Raw genomic sequence first — 17,765 nt, 5'->3', positions numbered from 1 at the left:
GAAGATTCAACTATTTAGACAGGATAAGAAAATTTCCCATTTTCCCTTTTTAATTCTCCGTGGATAAACATCAGAAAAGATGTAAAAGATCTAATGCAATGTAATGTGCTTCATTTTTATTTGAATTTCCATTGTTAAACGTGTTTACATGTGCAAAAATGGACATCGGACTGTTTTATTCCCCACAGAAGAGTGAAATTTATGGAAACGAAAATAGTAATAAATCTTAAAAATTGAAGTCGAGTATTTGATTTATATGAACGTGATTTAACTAATCTAAGATGATATAGCACAGTATAATAGAGCGGATTAGGTTAAGTGGTGAATTAAAAACTTTGATTTGCTGAAAAAAAAATACCACTATAATTATCTGGATTTAGCTCCTTTCGGAATAAAACTCGTCACAATTATAAAGAGACATAATCAAATTGAGTTACCTACAAATTTTACATTTTCATAGAGATAGTTCTAATTTCGGACCACACAGTAAAGAAAATGGCACGATGTTTAAGCCTATCACTTTAAAATTATATTTTATACTTGTTTCCATTTTTTAAACAACTTGTTTTAAAATTTTAAACAGTTGTTTAAAAAGTTTAAGCAGTTGTTTAAAAAACTTAAACAGAAGGTGTTAGAGTGACGGGCTTAAACAACGTGCTTAAAATCTTAAACAGCGTTTTTACAGTGCAAATTTCATGCAAATGGATAAGGAAGACTTCACGATCGGTCAATGTTATAATATTCTCTTTCGTAAGATTTCATTTTTTTACTTTGTCATTTCGCTTACTTTTGCAAAATTCTCATAGCAATGTATGGTTACTGCGATCACTATGGCCATTTACATTTGAGTCATATTCTGAGCCCTATATAACTTCATAAAGTCGACTGGTGATCACGAATTTAGGAAAACTTACTTTTTGTCAATATCATATAAATCATATAGATAACCGTGTCTTGCACACATATATTTCTCGTGAATTTGATTAACTGAATTGAATTAAGAATTGGATAAATATATTGAAATCGAATTACGAAAGTCAAATGATAATTCAGGTTATTATTCATTGTTTTCTTTTTGTCTTTTCCCACCCTTTTCTATGAGGCAAAGTCCGTCCCTCTTTTCTAAATTATGCCAAATCTTGGACTTCATACTTTGCATGGAAGTAAGCTTAACGTAACTTACTTACCACTCATTAACACTCAAGATGGCTAAACTATGTGTTATCAAAGACTGAATGATAAAAACATTTTAACCGAACTTCTCACTTTTCTCCGTTGTGTTCAAGATATGTTCCCTTTTTATGAAATTATGAATTTACGATATGGGATACACATTTAACTTATATTTCCTTTTTTATATTATAATGTTTTTAATGAAAGTATATGCTTCAGTATACTCACCGCAATTCGGCTATGCCGCAATGATTTTTTTTAATCAATAAACCAGTTATCTACATGCATCTTTCTATCTTTGTGAATTTTGAAATACATTGACAGATTTAAAAAAGTCATCTGGGTTAAATTCATAATCTTGTTTTCTCATATTGCTTTGAAATCATCCCTCTTCAGAAATTCTCCCAAATCAATTGAGAACCCATAAGGTATTCAGGAACATGACAATCATGACTGCCACCACGGATGGTAACTCCACAGCTCTGATCCCTGCATTGAACCCGCCGTCGCTTATACCATCAGTCGGATCACAATCGAACCAATACACCGCGGTCTCTCTCGGATAAGGCGGCACACTAATCAACACCTCGGATCTGAAAGGGTGAAGTCGGTAATACTGGGAACCGGCGAACATGTAGGTCTCGGCATCGCTCCAGTGCCATTGGAAAGCGGCGTCGATGGTGCTTGGGAGACCTCGCCACCATGCTGAGAATAGTCTTGGATAGGGGTTGTCGATATCGAGATCGACTCCACCTCCAGGGGTAGAGACGCGGTAGTACTCGGTATCTGAAAGTGATAGAAAGGAGTAATTGAGGTACTTTATGTACTTAAATTTGAGCATGTACAATTTATTATGTTGCTGTAGGGTAAATATAGACTATATAAATACCAAGAGTCTCTCCCTAGTTTAAAACAATTTAATTATTATCTTTTATCTTATAAAGTTACTGAAGAAATTATTGCAAAAAAGGAAAAACAAACTCAATAAACACAATGTAAAATGGCAAAACATAAACAAGTATTTTTCAATTGCATAAATTGTAACCACTGGAGATTAATATTTTGTGTAATCGTTTTTTTTCATGACTTTGTTTTATCTTCTGTTTATGTTGTAGTGGTGTTTTTTTTTATGTCATACTTTCGGTCATGTTAATACATGAAAATGTCATATTTTGGGGTTGCGCTATACCCCGGCGATGCCGCCAGGACGACACTGGACCGTTGGGTATTACCGTACCCCCTTTCTTCTTCGGTTGATAGATCGTCCTGTCGGCAGCGCTAGGGTACAATTTTCTTGTAAATCAAGATTATGTTGTATGTACTTATACAATGTCCTTTTTTATTGAAGTGCAACGATATGTTTTGTATACTTTGATTATTTTTATGACGAATAAAAACTGCAAAGAAAAAAAATATAGACTATAAAATTGCATTATTGATCATGGGAATTTTAATCTCTTCGACTTACAAAGGGAGATATAAAAAAGAAAGGTTATAATCATTAATAATATAAGAAAGGAAAGAAGAAAATGAAATAAAAGCTTAGAAAAACTGGGGGCATGTAGAAATAATATAGGCAGAGGCAAAGAAAAAAATAGGAAAGAAGAAAGTCAAAGTTTTGTTGCCAGATAAGGCAATATATATATATATAAGTAGAAGAGGAGGAAAAGAAGAGATCGCTAGAATTGAACAATAACATTGCGACGAGTATTAGGACCGGATATAATACTTTCCTAACGAGATGATTTGAAAATTGCAGTTGCACATTTTATCACAATTCATCATTTAAAAAGTTGGATTCCGAAATTTTCTTAATCAATATTCGGTGATTGATATCAATCATAAAAGAACGTTTTTCAAACACATTCGTTCCATACTTAAGTCCTCGTTTCATCATTCTCTTTTTTTTTGTTCTTAATATTATTCTTATACTCCTGCATTGGGTATTTCAAACTTATTTTACGAGTATTTTTGTACGGACTGAGGGAAAGCTATTTATTACACTATTAATATATTATGCAAGTGTTATTAGAGGAGCGTGAAAGTCAAATTTACAAATATTTCCAAAGAAAATATGTAAATTAATAACCAAGTGCAACGATATTTATTGAAAAAAATTTACTAATGTATATTGTATGCGCAATATTAGGTCAGCAACCCGAATGGCCCTTGTTATTTTTATTAAAACTAATAAGTTAGTAATTGAACAAACGTAAATTGTATTACCTTTCACAAAGTAGATTTTATTGTTGGTATGCCAGATATATGCAGCGGACAAGTCACTCGGTATACCGGGAAACTCGGATTCAATACTTTTGGGATATCCGGAGTCGATGCTTTGGTTTGACATGCGCCAGACTTCACTTCCCTGTATGGATGAATGATTTAGATGATTATTACATTTTATCCTTAAAAAAATCCATAATGTCTATATTTCAAATACTGGGTAACAGAATTAAATTCGACATGAAATATAAACTTACAGGTCGTTTGATCAAATGAAATTACCTCGATCCTTTAAAATTGCCTAGAATTTGTAAATATTTAAACCACCATCTGGTTTGCCCCCAAAAATAATTAAAAAAAACTATATTATAAAAAATCAAGAAATATTGTCAATGAATTCATGGATATGATCTACATAGAAACGATGAGGAAGAGGAAAGTTTTGATGGGTAAAAGGTGGAACAAACTATTTTACGACTTTCTCATTAAAGAGTGATTGATTTCATGGGTACGCATCATCCAATTACAAAATAATGTCAGTTAAACCTTCTATGTTACAGAGTGCGCCACAAAGGACCTACATAGTTCACGTATTTCTCATATTGTGCAATGGATAAATAAAATCTATTTCATTTTTTTTATCTTTTAATAATAAAAGATTTCTTTCATCGTTGCATTTACACCTCTTCCGAAGTCAACATGGCGAATTATTGATTTGATGCTTAACTGATATTTTTTTCTCCAGATTTGAAAAAATTATTGCGGTAAAAAAACAATCTTTACTCGTACCTTAAAGACGTATGTTTTTCCAGAGGTCGGGTAGTAGAAAGAAGCATCCGGACCATCGGGTAGTCCGGGAAAGTCTTCTTGGATCCGTTTAGGATACCCGGCATCAATTGTGTTACTGGACATTCTATAACAGTATGTGGCTGTTAATATAAACAGAGTAGGCATGAATTGATGTAGAGACAAATATAATTTCGGTTTATAGCATATGATTTTTTGGTAAGTAATCAGCAAATGTCAAGGGGGAAATAATTTCTGTGCACTTTGGTTCTAGATTATTTTTGTCCGTATACTAACATATTTCACCCTAAAAGATAAGGATGGGAACAATAATGTTCACTGAAAGTAGACCGCAGTTTTGAATCGAGGATGGAATTGAGGAAAGTGTAATTTAGAGTTGCTAATATTGGAATAGGCTAAAAATAATTACACGAATATAGTTCTTAATCCTAACCAACATCTATCTCTCTAAGGATTTGGCCAGTGTTTAATCTAACTTTTCGTTTACTAACTTATCTCACTCCACTCTCAATTCCTCTTATTTCAGATAGTAAAAATCAAAATCTTAGATATATTATATAAATAGTGTACAATCTATTGTACAATATACTGGATTATATGTACGACAAATATAAAATTATCCCGAGTGCAGGTTTATTTCACCGAGGCCGAAGGCCGAGGTGAAATAGGCTTGCACGAGGGATAATTTTATATTTGGAGTTCATATAGTCCAGTAATATTGTATGATAGAACGTTCACTATTTATTATAGTAAATAGATCCCTTAATCTAAGCCCCCCATCATGGATTTTGCCATCCAAAAATCGAAAGTTATATTGTACATATGTACAATATAACTTTTTGAAGGGAGGTCACGTGGTACAAATCCAGCCAATCACAGCTCGTATTTTACTACCACTATTTACTATAAATATATATATATACACACACATATATATATATATATATATAATCTGAAATTTGTTCCATGTATTTTTTTTTAGTGTGTTCCTTTTTCATATTGACTTAACAACAAACGTCCACCCGGTGACACCTATACCTCGGCATGTTCGAAAAATGTAGGCCTACCGTGCTGACTGGTAAAATTTATTTCCAATATATATATATATATATATATATATATATATATATATATTGGAAATAACATTATAAGAGGTGAAATAAAGTGAGTGGCGACAATAGTCAAATACGACTAATCGCCAACCAACAGAAGAACAAGAGGAAGAAAAAGAAGAAGACGGAGGAAGAAGAAGAAGAAGACGAAGAAAAGAAGAGGAAGAAGAAGAAAAAGAAGAAGAGGAGGAAAAGAAGAATATATTAATATATCGATGTATCTCACCGTTGCATAGATAATGCCTGCCATCTTGAGTACTCGTCGCCCATGTTATGGTTATAGGGAAACAATCGGCGCCTGATCCATCAGGCTGCTCAGGATCATTAGTGTTTACGCCTGCAGATAAAAACAATCATTAAAAGGGAGAAATAGTGTGGAGCCTTGATTGTGTCAAAGGGAATCTAGTTCTTGTTTTGGCCATACCCAGCAAAAACTGTGGTGTTAACCGGTGTACATAGAGGACCACACCAGTTATTTTACACCGGTGTTAAATTGGTGGTGTTAGTTTTACACCTATAGGTGTTATTACAACACTTTTATTGTTACATGTACATTCTTTGGTGTTACGTTTAATCTCTAGGGTGTAACTTTAACACCTCAGGGTGTGGTCCTCTATTAACACCAATTGGTGTCAGTTTTAACACCGCAGTTTTTACAGTGTATATGACTTTGTAACCAGGATTTTTTTTAATTTCTGAAGTAGGGCCTCATAATTATTTTTCAATGTCAAGACCTGTTTCCCAAATGAATGTCAAGAACATCATTTTGTGTAATTGAATATTATTTCTTGATATCAAGATTTTGATTACTTTGAAACTCACGTAAAAATCTGAATCGAATTTAATTTCATATATCGATAGTGTAAAGCTTAATGAAATGAATGCGTACCATATATAGCTTGTATACCGGCGATGTCATCACGATCAAGAGCAAAAGTCGCATTGTAACCTAAATAGAAGGGAAACATCACGGCACCCCTAACATCAGAATGGTCGAGACCCAAGCTGTGTCCGAACTCGTGTGTGGCAACCTGTAACAGGTTTATTCCTGAAAAAAAAATTCGAACTATTTTAAAAGAAGGGAAATAGTGGCGAAACTTATTAAAATTAATTTTTCGTGGCGGTTTTAGAGGTTTGAAGTGACCGTGTTCAAACGCCATTTACCGCCTGAAGAAGGAAAAACATCTTCAGTGCTTTCACCGCAAGATCCGTGATAATACTTTAATGATCGACACCGTTATAATTCGCCAGTCAGATTTTTCGCTTAACGGATCTATACGATGTGAACACGGTAACTACCCGGAGGTGTCGGACTTGACGCGGAAGCATCACGATCTCATGAAGGAGCTATACGATATATTACATTGTATGTGATTGTGGATGTGTGTGTGGGGGTACCCTTGCATGTGTGTGTGTGTATGTGTATAAAAGAACAATGGAAAACTGAAGTGTGTCTCCCACCTTTTAGGAGATATTGCAGCCCATATCAGCACCCCACTGAAAAAAAAATCGTTCCAAAGGCCCTGTGCCTATAAGAAGGTCACATGGTGACCGCCCATGTGATTTTTTAAGTTATAAATAAACTAATGTCAAATACAAGAGATCGATGAAAACGAAAAAAAAAGTAGACCTAGTAAAGGAAAATGCTGGGTCGCAAAACAATAATAATTGGGACAATGCCTCTATGACACCCCCCCGCATGCTACTGGGAGGGTAGAGTTAATATCATTATCGTTACTTCCATTTCCGAAGCAACCTTTTCACCGAATGTCTCTTAAAATACAATAATGGTTTACCTGAACTTGAACCATCCGTAAAAGTTTCACCGTCATCAAAGTGGGCGTCGCCCGCGATGCTAACTGGGGGAGATGTCGGGTAGTACGCATGCGCAAGCGTACCACCGGGCCCATCAAAAGGAGCATTGTCACCGTGTGCGCCATCTTCGAATGATACTTGGATCTCCGCGTCACTGCCGGTTCCCTCAGTAATATCCAAAGCAGAGGCATCTTCCCAGTACTATGTATCAAAAATCGTTTAAAAACAACTATATTTTAAAGGTATTATTTAACTTTGTGAGCAGTCGATCTAAAAAATTCTCAAACCAAGATAAAACATGTGTACAAGTACATGTATTAGAACTAAAAAAAACCCTGAAAGCAACCATTATTGAGAGTGAAAAGCTAAAAATACAAGGCAAATCCTGATTTTGTAATTAGGCGTCTTAAAGACGCTTAAACAGAACACACAAGTGTATGGGATGAACTTAAGATGGTGTTTCCGGTTTCTTTATATTTCACTTTTTGAAGCACTAAATAATTATTTTCGGACGTGGTTTTTTCTGGGCTTCATTTTTGTAACATATCACAGATACAGGTGACAAGTGTGACCTTCTAGCTCAGATTTTTAAAAAGTCAAATCAATGTTAGCCAATCACTTTAACGTAGGTATACATTTGCATGATCATTAAAGTTTAATATAATTTCAGAGGAATGTTATTCTTTCGTTATCATAACAAGAAGCGGATCAAGAGGGGGGGGGGTTGGGGGGTTGCAACCCCCCCAAAAAAAAAACACAAAAAGAAAAAAATCCGGGGACCATTTTTTTAAATCTTATCTTTTTTTTAACTTGTAACTTTATTTTATTCTATTTCTATGTATTTATTTCATTTATTATTATTCCAAGGCCCCCAATTCTTTTTATCTGTGTTGTTAACTGGCCTTACATTGCAGGAAAATGCAACTTAATTTTACAAATTTTCATGGGGGTTAATTTGGCAACGACCTCTATACCAAAAATAGTGGTGTTTTAGATGCAAGAAAACGCCATTTTCACACACAGATTTTCAAAAAATTTTCCTACTGTGGGAGGGGGGACACCATCCTCCCACACCCTCCCCCCTCACTCGCTCCGCTCGCTTGGACTCGGTCGCTACGCTCCCTCGCATACCACCCCAACCCCCCTTTATAAACAGCTGGATCCGCCCCTGATAACGGTTCAATTCATTTTGTAAATTATTTTTGTAAAAATGAATAAAAAAGAAGCAGTTATAGTCTTTTAGTGGGAGGAATGTTCCCCTTGAGGGGTGATTACGGTTTAAAAAAGAAAACAAAATAAAACAAATGAAGCACCTTATGTGGCAACTTATGGATCTAGAATAAAGATTTTCACCGTGTAAAGGTTTAATGACAATGACGATCGTGGTGACTATTCATGATAATTTTCATCACCGCTACTAGCTACTGTGATTTTTGTTTTCATTTTCATCATCATCATCATCATATTTATCATCATCCATGATCATATTCATCGTCATGAAAAGCATACCTGGAGGGCATTATTCATAATATTTGTTACGTGGGTTCTTTCAAGGTCGCTCGTTCCGTCATTAAGGCGCCACTTGAGATCGTTCCTTTCCCATTTGTTACCAGTGAGTACGTATCTTTTTCTACGCCTAGCTGCGAGGCTCTCCAGCGAATCCGAGTTCGGATCGTTATCCGGGTTATCGGGGTCGACATCGGATAATCCGCACCGAGGGGTGTTCATCATGTTGTAGGTTGTATCGTCCAAAATTCCTATTATTTTGTTTGAGGACGGATAAAAAATCCTTCAAAATATGAATACCTTATAATTATAATCAGTGGCAATGACAAGTCTGTGATCATACGATTGGATTGATGTGTTGAATCTAAATGGAGAACGGACTTATGTGGCAGCTGGAGCTAAAAGTCGGGTTTAGTAATCGTTGCGTTTTGTATCCCCTTGGGAGGCACCATAACACATTAATTTTTTTTGGGGGGGTAAGAAACATCTTGAAGGTGGCCTCGTTTTTTTAAATTGAATTACATGGTTATCAATTCGATTATACATTTACACCGTCTACATGTAATTTAAATATTTGTTCTTTCTTCCTTCCCCATATAAAGCTATTATGAATAATAATGGTGATATCACCATTGTTATTATAATCATGGTTTATGGTAATTATTCGAATTCGCATGTATCAAAATCAACATAAACCATAACATACATTTACTTTACAGTTGAACATAACTGAGAAAATCTAAATTTACAGAACATCCTATTCCAAACCAAAATTCATTGACATATGGTAAAAAAGAGAAAATGCAAGTATCTGTGGAAATATGATAACAATCGTAATGATGATAATAATAATATTATTATTATCATTAGTATTATTATTATTATAATATGTAATCAACAAAATTACCATTATATAATCAAGACAAAGGGGAAATAAAATTTTGGGAAGGGGGGGGGGCTAAATGAAATAATAATGATAAGAAACCAACCTGTTACATTGATTTTTACAAACTTCTGGAAGCGTCGAAGCGATGCGCTTTGTACCTCTTGACTGGTTGCCAATCCACCTACCATGTCTGAATCTTTAAGGTATCCAAAAGTGTTGAGGAATTTCTGGTTTCGTTGGATAAAAAAGAGAAGTAAAAATGAAGAAAAGTAGTTCTTACAATAACCCCTGTCAGATTTACGTGAATAAAAAAATATCGTTACGGTCGTCTTGGGGTCACACCTAACCTATTATTCGCGGGTCATTTTCTGATCAGTATAATGGCCCCATACCTGGACTAGTCGAGCGGGCCTTGCCCCGTCCCCCGCCCCTTACCTACCAACTCACCAACCCCCTTTTCCGTTGCATATCAATATTTTGGTTAACGAAAATGGCCCGTACTTTGAAGTCGGGCTTAACTTAAACTCAGGTTGTGGTTTAGTATGGGAAGCCATAAGTATCAACATTTTTATGGAGTTGCATGTTTCTTATGTTTACTGTGCTCTGTCCTGATTCATCGATGGTGATTACAATCATATATTTATACAATTATGAATGATTTGAGAGCCAAATGGGCTGAAGTATTTACTGTTAGTGTTTTATGTAACAATTGGCTATCCATACTTAAATCACAACGTTAAACCTGAAATTAAGTTAAAACTGCCATCAGAATACGGGCCAATTGGTCTATATTTTTTGCTTGTCAGAAAGTTCGATCGGAAAAGTGTTCACCATAAATGATTTTTCTTTGCAAGTCATTTCTTAAAACAAATCCGTCCTGCTTATAGCCTACATCAAAGTGTGTTCTTAATTACAGCGCGTACCAGAAAAAAAATGTCCCTCGGGCATAATAATATAAGGCTGAATGAATTCCAATATGTAATGATAGTATTTTAAATTAAAATTACAGGTCTAGAAATGTGATTTCATGTTCTAAATTCTATGAAAATTGTATTGGTCTCGCTTCAGCGGTTTTGAACGCACTCTCTGTTAAAGGTAATGTTACGTGATGCAGTCCATTCCAAGTTTGCAGCACTGATGTATTTCTGCATTGTACTTAGTATGTTAAGATCTGATCAAGGGCAGTTCCCTGATCTATCTAGGCTCATCAAATCACAAAGTTAAAAATGTTCTGAAGGGCAAGAAACATCCGGAAATAAGTTTTTTTTTAGAAAAAAAAGATAAATGATAGGGGAATCAACGCACAAACCTTAAAGAACATTAATTTTGAATGATTTACGAGTACAAGAGAAAGAGCCTTGGAAGAGCCGTGGTGTAGTTGTTCTGACTCTAGCCTTAATTAGAGGGTCGTGTGTTCGAATCCCACCGCGGTCTTAGTCTGCTATACAGACTCTGAATGGCTCGTGACGTGGGATCTGCTGGTTTGCGAAGCAAACCAGCCTGAAAGGGCAAGCGACTTCTGCAGCCTCAGTAGACCTACTCTGCTATGCAGACTCGTTGAATCAGCTGAGGTGCACACACTGCAGATGTGGGTCTACATTTGTAGACTACCGCGGTCTAGCGTCCTTTAGCAAGGCGTTAATCCTCACTTTGCCACTCTCCACCCAGGTGCTAAATGGGTACCCGGTAGGATGCGAAAGATTTTGTATGTTTGATTTTGCCAGCGCCATAATGAGGCTGCGATGAATGCAAGGAATGCTCCCCAGGGAGTGAAAATTGTGCACTTTTCGTGGGGGGTTGAAAAGAATCCAATTACCGGGGTAATAATATGCTGTAACGCGCTTTGATCCTTTTAGGGAAAAGCGCTTTATAAAGGTTGGCTATTATTACTATCATTATTTACTAAAACTTTTTAAAAGCTGTACAATGAAGGTAAACCACAGGAGTATCACAATTTGCGACAGCGAACATAACCAGTAGAATTTTTTTTTTTTTAGCAAATACATTTTCAGGGAATTAAATATAACTTGACGCCAGTAACTTAATAACAAAAATAATAATGAAAACGATGCAATTGTTGGAATTAGGCATGAAAAAGTCATGACCTGTTGTCTCCATCAGTGTGCATTTCTCATAATCAAATTTGAATTGGACTGCTTTTGCTCGCCTGAACCTGTATACGGTTGAGTTGAGATTTGATGAGCTTTGTTAGATCATGGATACTTTCCTGGTCAGAATCCAAACGATCAACGGCGATTGATTTGCAAGACAGTGCAAAACATACAGCAGTGCAGCATGCAAACTTAGAATATGCTGACAAGTATCACTGTTACGTAATACATTGTCTATTGAAAACCGCTGAAGCGAGACCATTTTTTTTTCTAAAAGTTAGAACATGACATGAGCTTCCAATTTCACCACATTCAAGAAATGTGTAAAAATTTACGCTGTGATAAAGTCAGTTAACTTCTAGTTGTATTTTACTTGTCGGAAAAAATCCAGTAAGTTATATATATGAATATATATCTGATTTTACTTTATTGCGATTGCTTTTGAATAAAAAAAACACAAAATAGTCAACGCGATGAAACGAAAGAGTAATGCCAACAGCGGTTCGAAAAGTGAGATAATAATGATAATTATACTTTCTTATATAGCGCTTAACACTTACTTTGTGAGAAGTCTCTAAGCGCTCTACAGTATATGCAGCATAAATACCCTGGCTTTAGCAGTGCAGCTGTTACGCGCGCTGCGTTTCAAGGAATAAATTCCTGCCAGGTACCCATTTTACCTCACCTGGGTGGAGTGCAGCACATTGTGGATCAATTACGCCATAGTTGGGAATCGAACCCACGACCCTATGTTTCAAAGTCCAGAGACTAATCCACTGGGCTACAACGCTCCACTATCATATTATCATTTTGTGCACCACGTGTGAGGGACTTGACGCACAATTAAGGATTGTATACAGAAAAAATATTATTAAAAAAGAAATGGCAATAAGTACGAGTATCTACATATTTATCTCAATATTATAGTTGTCGATGCAATCGATGAATAGAGTTGATTTAGAATAAATTGGCGTTTATAATTACGCTGATTTACTTTTCACACAGGGAAACATATACAATTTCTTCACAAAGAATAAAAGACCAATATAACATTACTGCTCACAAATAGATCTCATCAAATTTTGTAAATAAATAGGATCAAATAATTGAAAATCCAAATCACCAAAACTGATAAAATATCAAGGTAAAAATCATAAGAACAATATACAATCGCGCCAACTTGCTCACACATAGATCTTATCATCAAATGTTATTTTTTATCCAGTATAAATGATTATTTCTCTGGCTGGAAATAGATAGGATCAATAATTGAAAATCCAAATCACTGAAATTGATTAAAATCAAAGTAAAAAATTATGAGAACAATACTTGCCATCGCGCCAACTTCATCATCAATAACATCAGCAGACCATCCGCTTCCAATAAAAAAAGTGATAAAGAAAATCACCCCTAAATTCACTGACAAAGTCATTGCCTGTTTAATTTCTACACGTAGTATACTTATATTTCTATTCAATCAGTAAATACAAACTAAAAGTTGTTCCTTTTTCGGAATAAAATGAAGAAAAAAATTAAGGCAAGTATTTAACACATGTGCAATTAACACTCCAAATTATAGTCTAGTCCAGTTAGTTTTAAACGAGATATATTATTCTTCGATGGGCTCATCAAAATATATCACAAGAGATTGAGAGCCTATGCACTTCTCGCGACGTTTATATAGTTTTTGGAAATATATATTTAGTCATAGTATAATTAAAATGACAGGCATTGATGGCAGCTTTCACAAGAACCCACATATCTGCCTTGTTATGACGACGCGTGCAAATAATCAGGGATAATTAGCTTAAAACAAATAAGGATTTCATTGAGTATTATCTAAAATATGTTTGTAATTGATGGATTAATTATTCTGCATGGAAGGGGCACAGGCGAATGTCATTTCCGGAAAGTCATCTTCGGAAATAGGGTTAAATATTCCATTAACTATGCTCATTATGTGTATTGTTAGCAATATTGGAATGTGCAACTTATTGCACCATTTGGGAAATTACAATTTCACACCTAAAATAGTATGATATTACCATAATTGTACAATTTTGCAGAACTTGTAAGTTGACAGTCTTGGTGATCACAATATGAATATTCCGGTTGAAATCGTACTTCTATTGTGTTTAAGATGATAAAGTGGGCCTACAAATCAATAATGTGGTATAATTCTTTCAGCATAAGTTTGTGGAAACCTGTCTATAATTTGGCAAAGGTTTAATGATTTAAATTATATTTGGAGTACATGTTTATCTAGCACTCAAATCTAACAACAGAGGAATTGTTCTCTTTTTGTAACAAAAAGTTCATCCTCAAACACATTTGAGGATGAACTGCCCCCTTATTCGGTAATGCTTTTCTTTTCTTTAAAAAAAACCCACTGAGTAATGATCATACACAGAGGCGTCGAGCCTGGGGGCAGAGGGCGATCGCCCCCCACTGATGAAAATATTGGGGAGGCATAAATTTTTGCCTCCCCCCATAATTCCGGAAGGATAAAAATAAAATAAAATTGTAATGTTACACAGAAATTGGCTAATTCACCAAAATAAAATTCGGTTTCTAATGAACATTAGAAACCGATGCGCGGGAAATGATTCTGTCCATAATTGGAACTTTTGTTAAGGTACATTTACGTTTACGTCAGCAAGTAACTATATATATGGATGATTTTAGGACAAAATGTTAGGATAACTATTTTGTGCAGGCAATCGGAAAATCATCTTGATCGTGTAGTAAAAGTGAATTCAGCATTTGCAATATTATTACATTTTTCCTTTGCATGGACCAAAACAAGCCCAGGGCCGTAGCCAGGGGGTTCCCTTGGTTCCGCGGAAGCAAGCCGCTTGCCAACAGCAACAAAAAAGAAAGAGGTGGAGAGGAAAAGGAAAAGATTATTATGCCCGAGATTCAAATTTCGTTATTTTGTTTCAGCGAGATACGCGATTACGTATCCTGATCATGAATACAAACAGTGCTGAATAAGGTTGGTGTGGATGTGTGTATTTAGAAGAGTGTTGAAGGTGTGTGTGGGTGTGTGTAATGAGAAGAGGGTTGAAGGTGGTTGTGGGTGTGTGTATTTAGAAGAGGGTTGAAGGTGGGTGTGTATTGAGAAGAGGGTTAAAGGGGGTGTGGATGTGTGTATTTAGACGAGGGTTGAAGGTGGGTGTGTGTGTATTGAGAAGAGGGTTGAAGGTGGGTGTGGATGTGTGTATTTAGAAGAGGGTTGAAGGTGGGTGTGTATTTAGAGAGGGTTGAAGGTGGTTGTGGGTGTGTGTATTTAGAAGAGGGTTGAAGGTGGGTGTGTATTTAGAGAGGGTTGAAGGTGGTTGTGGGTGTGTGTATTTAGAAGAGGGTTGAAGGTGGGTGTGTATTTAGAGAGGGTTGAAGGTGTGTGTGGGTGTGTATTTAGAAGAGGGTTGAAGGTGGTTGTGGGTGTGTGTATTTAGAAGAGGGTTGAAGGTGGGTGTGTGTATTTAGAAGAGGGTTGAAGGTGGGTGTGTGTATTTAGAAGAGGGTTGAAGGTGGGTGTGAATGTGTGTATTTAGAAGAGGGTTGAATGTGGGTGTGGATGTGTGTATTTAGAAGAGGGTTGAAGGTGGGTGTGGGTGTGTGTATTTAGAAGAGGGTTGAAGGTGGGTGTGGATGTGTGTGTTTAGAAGAGTGTTGAAGGTGGGTGTGAATGTGTGTATTAAGAAGAGGGTTGAAGGTGGTTGTGTGTATTTAGAAGAGGGTTGATGGTGGGTGTGGCTGTGTATTTAGAAGAGGGTTAAAGGGGTTGTGGATGTGTGTATTTAGACGAGGGTTGAAGGTGGGTGTGGGTGTCTATTGAGAAGAGGGTTGAATGTGGGTGTGGATGTGTGTATTTAGAGAGGGTTGAAGGTGGGTGTGTGTATTTAGAAGAGGGTTGAAGGTGGGTGTGAATGTGTGTATATAGAAGAGGGTTGAAGGTGGGTGTTGACGTGTGTATTTAGAAGAGGGTTGAAGGTGGGTGTGGGCGTGTGTATTTAGAAGGTTGAAGGTGGGTGCGGACGTGTGCATTGAGAAGAGGGTTGAAGTGCATGTGTGTATTACGAAGAAGGCTGAAGGTGTGTATATTTAGAATTATATTTGTAATCTAATTTAAAGGTTCAAAGAAAGATTGCAAAAAACATTTTTTATTCATTATGTATTTCTCTGTTTTGAGAATTTATTTTTTCTGTGTTTTTCATCTTTGGAAATTATTACAGACCATTTAATAACTAAATTAGTTCAGCAGACCGATTTGAACAAAAAAAATAATCACCCTTTTATGAATTTCATCTCCCATAGACTTTTTACACAAAGTATAGGAATGAGCCACTTCCAGCACGACATTGTCTTGTAAAAAGTCACGCAGCATTGCGATGCGATACTAGTATGTCGGGTATTTTGGTCTCAAAAGTTGTGCGAGACTTTAAAAAAATTCATACTATTCTAAGGCGCCATCTTTTTGCGTTTCGGAAATATCGCGCAAGCGTCGGGGGGGGGGGGGGGCATCATGGCCCCCCAGTCCTTTTAGGGTTAATACCCTTGCTTTGTTTTGTTCCTCATTATTTCATACACTATGCAACCTCTCTATCCACATTTCTGCACTCACACAATTCACTGTAACCTAATGTTTCATGTCATTACATGTACTACATGTGTAAGGTTATGCCTTAAACTTGAATTATGTTCTAAATTTGTGTTAGAATAAATGATTGCTGAATTCAATCAGATGAACCCATCTAACATGTTCATCAGGTTATTTACAGATCATACGTGACAATAAATAAATACAAAAAAAATACCAATATCACATCATCAACTTCATCATCCCAGCAATCCTCACACCTACACGAAATAAAATTACTATATTTTGCAATCAAGTTGACATTCCTTGTTTAATAGAATACAAATTCCAAAATAAGTACTTTGTTTAGCCATCCATGACATGGAAATTAAACTGACAAATCAACCATTCATATACTCTAAAATAAAAGGTTACAATTAAACAATGATAGTTAATCAAAATCAGTATGGCTCACAGAAATGATTATGACTACAATTCAAATATGGATAGTACTGGAAAGAAAAGAAAGCATAAAAATCTAACATAAATGAATTTATTCTTATTTAGAAACAAAGATAAAATAAACCAATTTGACAATTGGAGAAAAATTACCAATTCAAGGTATATCTGAAAAGGTTAAGTACACAGTACTGAAACTTTACTATGAAATAAAAAAAGGTAAATAATACCATGATATTCTCCATTCAAGTAAAAATAAAATACATCCAAATTGGAATGCGACTATCAGATCTAAATATCATAAGAAATTAACAGAGTAATGACTGATGAAATACGTTTTTTAAAATAAAAGATTTATGTCTATAAAATACAGAAAAATACAAAGCATGGCACATATGGTATGAAATATGAATTTAGCACCATGATGGATAAACACAAGTTTTATCTTTCCTCATATAAAAAAATGCTTAAGATAAACCTTACCATTTAACCTATAAATTGATTTGAATTCTTATCACACTTGATGGGTTTCTGATTTGCATCATTCTTCTGTGAAATATATAGGATACAAAGCAATATAGAATTTCTACTTCATGCTTGAAGTGCAAACTTTAAATATTTCTTTTTATGACATGAAATATTAAACAGAAAAAACAACTTCTAATCATCCTGTGCAATACCAAACAACTGTATGACCTTTGCACATGAACACACAAGGCTAGAGATAATGGTTTAACATACATGCTTATCATACGTGCAAAGAACCAATGGTTTTAAAACGTGAGGTTTTATTTCTGAATTACTAATATTGATAATTACTCTGGTGTTATTCAATTACACTGCCTGAATAATTATTATTACCATAATTTATTATCACTATTATTATTTATGCACTGCACTTTTCTGAAAATGGCCCAAGCGCTTACAACAACAAAAGAACACATCAAGTATAGAATGACATTGTAATGATGGATACAGAAAATATAAATGTTTCGCTTTGCTATAAACTGATCTCAATATTATAAGAATTATGTTTGCAAGAGACAGTATAGATGCATTTTAATCACCAGCTTTCCATAGTTGAGATC

General features: G+C 35.4%; 1 protein-coding gene across 1 annotated transcript; it reads right to left on the bottom strand.

The window, feature by feature from the left end:
* Positions 1 to 650: 650 nt before the first annotated feature.
* On the bottom strand, positions 651 to 8,890 carry LOC121431994 (stromelysin-3-like). The gene is made up of 7 exons (XM_041629801.1): positions 8,643 to 8,890; positions 7,115 to 7,334; positions 6,208 to 6,366; positions 5,545 to 5,655; positions 4,189 to 4,328; positions 3,400 to 3,541; positions 651 to 1,959 (listed from the first exon to the last, which is right to left on the bottom strand). Exons 1-7 carry the CDS (start codon positions 8,862 to 8,864, stop codon positions 1,583 to 1,585), a joined length of 1,371 nt encoding a protein of 456 aa, XP_041485735.1. The 5' UTR covers positions 8,865 to 8,890; the 3' UTR covers positions 651 to 1,582.
* Positions 8,891 to 17,765: the final 8,875 nt, after the last annotated feature.

Source organism: Lytechinus variegatus, chromosome 18, assembly GCF_018143015.1.
Source record: "Lytechinus variegatus isolate NC3 chromosome 18, Lvar_3.0, whole genome shotgun sequence".
NCBI classification, from domain to species: Eukaryota; Metazoa; Echinodermata; class Echinoidea; order Temnopleuroida; family Toxopneustidae; genus Lytechinus; species Lytechinus variegatus.
The sequence above is the reverse complement of the archived record's forward strand: the minus strand, read 5'-3'. Positions and strand labels throughout refer to the sequence as shown.